A 6,000-nucleotide genomic window follows, 5' to 3' on the forward strand; every position below is an offset into this window, starting at 1 on the left:
GTGCAGAGCTGACTTGGGAGTTTCACTGCAATGTCCTGATACAGTCCCCACTTTCTCCTGGAACATCATTTGCAGCTGTGGAGGTTTTTTTGAGGACTCTCTTACTCCAGCCCAGCATTAGGAAAAAATCAGTAAAAACAGCTATTGTGAAAAACAGGATTTATTCCTTTTCAGTGGTATTTTGTTTAAAAGAAGTCACTGAGCTGTTCCATTGTAATAATGAGATTCAAGTGTATGTAATCCTAGAGCGTTAAAAAAAAACACCCAAGAATCTATTGATCTTTTTATGAACATAAATGAGGCAAAGTACGCAGCATAAGATACTCAGTATCTTTCAGTGTAGCATACAGCCTCAAAACATACCTTACTTATTACTGAGTTCATGTGAGAACATGATCTTAAGTTTCTTCTTTGTGAAGACAGAGTCTTAGAGCTGTTCCCATATTATTAACCTAAGGAATCCTTGACACATCTGAGGATAAAAAATTATTCCCTCTCTGACCACTGAACTACATGTAGTTCACTTAAGTGAGCTATATAATCAATAGCCTCTTGAGAGAATACCATCACTGTAATTGAATAGGATGAAACTGGCAAAGGAATTTTGGTTGCACATACATTTTTCTTCAGTTACAGAAAATACCTGTTATTTTCTCTAAATTTTATGTGTAATTTAAAATACATCAATTACATAGAAAATTGATTAAATATCAGCAAAAGGAGTCAATGAGCTCTCCTAGTGAAATAAAACAATTAAGTGTGCCCTCTGAACTAGTCCCATGAGCAAAATAAATAAAAGACTAGGTATTGCAGAGTCTCCAAGCCAGTGCTTTCCAGCAAAGTAAAAGAATCAAGTGTTCAAGTTGAGAAGCCTTCATTGGAGTGCCTTGACTTGGTCTTACTGTGTCCAAATCTGGAAGCTGTTAAATCAAATGCCTCAGCTGTTGGTGGAAAGCAAGAGGAAGGAAATTAGAGCCAGGACACAATTTCCAGACTGTTTAGGGCATAGTCAATCAAAGCAGAACCTGATACCAAGGAGTTAATTGGTACTCAGTGCAGACTAGGTGGTTCTGGTATCAAGTGCTCTGTCTTAGAAATGTTTTCTAACAGTCACATTCTGGACTCTCTGAGGTCTCTCAGACATGGCACATAAAATGACAGTTTCAACAATTCAGTCTAGACACAGCAAAAGATGCATCTGGTGAGATTATAATAATGAGAGTTTCCTTTTCAAAGATATTTTTCCTGCAGTTATTGCATTTTCACCATCCAAAAGTACCTACAGGTAGAAATCTTATGCAGTTCAGCTCAGCAGAAAAGTAGGTAGCAGAAATTGTACAGGTGAAGGAGCAAGTGTCCACTTCAGAGTCGCACTCCGAGTTGCCCTTCAGCCAGCCAGTATCGCTCATCTTGTCCAGAGTGAGTTTCAACCTGCTGTCCTCATCAGAGCATGTTCAGGTTACACATTGCTAAGCAGAGGCTGCAGCTTCCAAAGAGAAACCATGTAAACTTGAGCTGGTTGGGACTTCAGAGGGCCTCACTGCTTATCCCTCACTTTTGCCTTTAACAGCACATTGTCCATCACCCTGCATAGAACAGAATTTCCATGCTCAGCAGGCAGCATGTGTCCAACACTGAATATCTGGAGCTGTCTTTGTGGAAAGACTCCAACTCAGAGATCAATTGAAATTAGTGAGAGGTTAAAATCACTGGAACTGAGGAATTAGATTTACATTATGAATTCGATTCATTTCAAATAGGAAAGCTTTTTTACTTAGTGTTGCCCATAATAACTCCTGGTCAACACTGCTTCCAGAAAATAATTGGTACAGAATCCATTCACATATTTAGGTTTTCGTCCACTGCCAGACAATAATTCTCTAATCTTTTGTCCAATATAAATAGGTTTGAAAGATGGAATGAATTCACAGTATTTTGAGACTTCCTAACATTGGCAGGGAGATGCACTGGCCCTGGCCCTGCTCTGCTTGCTCTACCCTAGAAATGGGAAAGGGTTGGTAATCTGAAGAGCAACTGACTCCAGAGCAAGTATGTTTTCAGAGCTAGCCTGAATAATGGGCATGTAGGGTAGAGTGATCTCTGCTGAGGAAGTCAACACATAATCTATGCATGATGGCCACCTCTATGAAAACACTTGCGCTGGGGGCCATTGCACACTTAGAGAAGTGCCTGTCCAGAGTGGTGGATTGTCACCATCAGTGCTGGTGTCTTGAGAGGTTTTTGTTTTCATTTTTAAGAAGTAAATTGAATTGTGAGAAGTAAATTGAAAAGCTAGAAGCTTGAATAGAGATAAGAAATCAGTAACGTACATAGGTCTAGAAATTTTTTAAAAAGTCAGTTGAACAAAATGTCATCTATTTTTCCAAATGTATTATTAATAGCAGAAGCAGGTAAAATACTATTAACCATGTAATTTGGATTTAATTGCCTCACTTTTTTTGGATGAAATTAGTGTGTTTTTATTTTTCTCTCTTCTTTGCAAACAGTTAAGGCTGTTGTCTTAGAAATATGTGTGCTAGAGCTAGATTCCCTTGGGAGCCTTCTGTGGACTTCAGTGTTTGAAATCTCAGATCATTCACAAAGCAGCTTTGGGGATCTTCTTCTTCTGGGTCGAGATAATAGAATAGGCCTAGTTTAGAGATGGGATGTTCTTCTGGTGTTTTGGGTGTGCAAAAGGAACAGTGCATTTAATGATGCATGTTACTAGCTTTCTGCAAAGCAACAAGTATGAAGTCAGACACCCTAGAGGCTTTGTTTTATTTGCAGAGTTTCTCATGCCTTCATTTTTATACTTCTCTTTCTTCTAGGGAGAGCATTGAGAAAAGACACTCCAGCCATCCTTCGCCAGCACCTATCCATCCAGTAAACTCCCTCGGACATAATCGCAGCTCAAATGAGCAGATCAGGAGCCATCTGAATCCCGAGGTTCGAGAAAAAGAGAAACCCAAAGAACGAGAGAGGGATCACTCCGAATCTCGGAAGGAAATTAATGTTGAAGAGCACAAGGTGAAGGACAACTATATTTCGGAGAAGGAAGGCCTGAGCCATGAAAGCCGAGTGGTGGAAGAGTCTAAGCAAATGCCCAGGGTTCCTTCACCCTATGCTAGGCCCCCCGTTGTGGAGAGCACCCGGCCTAATAGTACTTCAAACCGTGAGGCTGAGAGGAAGAACGAGACAGCATATGATAATCCGAAGAAAAGCAATGAAGTCAAAGTGAAGGAGGAGCGAAAGGAAGACCATGATGTTCAACCTGAGGGACCTCAGACTCATAGGTCATCTGATCAGCCACCACCTATATCTACATCTAATGTCCATCCAAGTCCTTTAGTGTCTATGCCCATGACTGTAGGTGTAACTGGTATACATCACATGAACAGCATCAGTGGCCTGGATAGGACTCGCATGATGACCCCTTTTATGGGAATTAGCCCAATTCCTGGTGGAGAACGTTTCCCCTATCCTTCTTTCCACTGGGATCCAATGAGAGATCCCTTAAGAGATCCGTACAGAGAGCTAGATATTCATCGGAGAGACCCCCTGGGCAGAGACTTTTTGCTAAGAAATGACCCCCTTCATCGTCTTTCTACGCCAAGATTATATGAAGCAGACAGGTCATTCAGGGATCGGGAACCTCACGACTACAATCACCACCACCATCACCACCACCCTCTCTCTGTTGACCCTCGACGTGAGCATGAGAGGGGCAACCACTTGGATGATAGGGAGCGGTTGCACATGCTCAGAGAGGACTATGAACATGCACGCCTGCACTCAGTTCACCCTGCCGCCTTGGATGGGCACCTGCCTCACCCAAGCCTAATCACGCCAGGACTTCCTAGCATGCACTACCCCAGAGTCAGTCCCCCAACGGGACACCAAAATGGCATCCTCAATAAAACTCCCCCCACAGCAGCTCTCAGTGCCCCTCCACCTCTTATTTCTACTCTGGGACCTCGGCCTGGGTCTCCGAGAAGGACTACTCCTCTGTCAACAGAGATGAGAGAGAGGCCTCCTTCTCACACCCTCAAGGACATTGAAGCTCGATAAGCAGAGCGAGACTAAAATAAAACAGAGAAAGAGGGACAGAACATTGTAAATGAACATAATATAAAGACCTTCTTACTAATCATTGATACAGACTGGGGATGTGACCCACTGTACAATATGTATAGACCTGAGTGCAAAGATTTTGAAATGGTTTTTTTGTATATTATATGTTGAAATTTTCCAGATCTTTTAGCCAAGTCCATATGTTCCTCGTGTCTCCTACTCTATTTTATTTCTAGTTTAAAAATTTCAAAATTTGAACTGAAGAACAAGACATTAATCTGAATGATTTGACTAGAAACAAACCACCACCAATGTCAACCATACAAAGCTCTTTCAGACCAGAAGTGAAGACAATTGTAGATATTTATGTAAAAAGATTGCTTCATGGGTTAATGGTTCATATATGCAAAAAGGGTAAGATGAAAGCTTTACTTTGTACAAATGTAAATAGATAAAATTAAGTAACATAATACATTAATACTTCTTAAACTGTGCTATTTGCAAACTTAATATTGATCAACACAGTCTGCTTATGCTGTGTTACATATATTGTTATAGACAGCTAAACCCCTTCAACTATGCAATGAATTTTAAGGCTTTTCACAAAAGCCTTTATAACTCAAAGGAGCCTTTTCAACACACAACATAATTAAAGTCATATTTTCCCTGAACAAGCTCATCTATAATAGAAACCTATTTCTCTTGCTTGTTTTGATGAAGAAACAGCCCATTAGAAGTGTAGTTTTCTGTCTGAACCCCTGCATCAAGATGCTGATGTTACTGTAGCTCATGTATTCCTTAGAATGCATCAGGGTTAGCAGTCTGTAATCACTGATACTGTAGTCATGACAGATTGGTTTTCAGTCACATTAATCTGGGTTAAACAGAGTAATAATCAAATGCTGGATATTTTCCAGAACTTTCGTCACTTAACATGTCAAATTTATTTTTGGAAGAACATCTGCTTATAGCCATTCATGTCTGTTTTTATTGCCAGTGTGTCATTTTTATCTGTACACACACTTTTTTCTTTTGTTAAGTGATTTTTAGCTACATTGAAACAAATCCTACAAGAAAGCTAATACTTTTCTAAATGATGGATATGTTTTCACTGTGGATCAGTAGTTTAATTAATGAACTCTGATGCAGATTTCATAATGCAATTTATTGTATTTCAGTTGGTAATAAAGTCTGTGAATAGTTAACAGGTCAGCCTTGTTGTTCCCTAATCATAGAAGACATGAAATAACATGAAGAACATGGTCCTTTTTAAAAATATGCATCAATCTTCTGAAATCTGTCTTTTCATAACACACTTTTTTATAATGCATTAAGTTTCTTGTCTAAATATTTGGAGAGAATATGACTTTATCAGAGAGAATTCAACATCTTGTCTACTGGACTGTAAAATATATGTATGAAATAAAATTAGTTCCATTGGTCTTCTAGTGTATTAAAGTGCTATCTGAAGTTGTTATCCTGTTTTGGCAAAAAAAGAAAAAAGTTAACTACAGACAGTTGTTTCTAATGATCAGAGATCTATTTTAGTAGTCAACTGAAGGTTTAGTTGTGAGCTTCAGATTTTGTGAACTCCAGATGTTGTGCAGTGGTTTTTTTTTTTTAAAGAACAAAAGGAAAAATACAAAAAAACCCCAACCCTGAAGAATATGTACACTGGAACCGTAGTGGTAGCTTTCAGTATTGTAAAGAGATTGTTATATACAAACCTTTTTGCTGTTTATCCTGTATGTAATAAAGTCCTTTCTAGATCCTATGTGAAAAGAAAAGTGAAGCGGCTCTCAATCTTCAGCATGTTTCCTCATCAGCGAAGACTTGTGTAATGTAAATTGTGCCATGTTATTAAAAAATGTGAACTAAACTGCTAGGTGCTTCTTTGTGTGGAGTACCCCATCACTGATATGGGGAAGA

The 6,000-nt window shown here is 39.2% G+C and overlaps 1 protein-coding gene across 1 annotated transcript in view; it reads left to right on the plus strand.

Moving 5' to 3' along the window:
* The window catches only part of AUTS2 (autism susceptibility candidate 2), an 802,063-nt gene extending 796,787 nt beyond the window's left edge, over positions 1-5,276 (plus strand). The window contains 1 exon segment of the mRNA XM_010585913.1: positions 2,829-5,276. Coding sequence (XP_010584215.1) covers positions 2,829-4,068 — 1,240 coding nt within the window. The 3' untranslated portion in view covers positions 4,069-5,276.
* The last annotated feature ends 724 nt before the right edge of the window (positions 5,277-6,000 follow it).

The sequence above is a fragment of the Haliaeetus leucocephalus genome, unplaced genomic scaffold (genome assembly GCF_000737465.1).
Source record: "Haliaeetus leucocephalus isolate CR32 unplaced genomic scaffold, Haliaeetus_leucocephalus-4.0 Scaffold136, whole genome shotgun sequence".
In the NCBI taxonomy this organism is placed as follows: Eukaryota; Metazoa; Chordata; class Aves; order Accipitriformes; family Accipitridae; genus Haliaeetus; species Haliaeetus leucocephalus.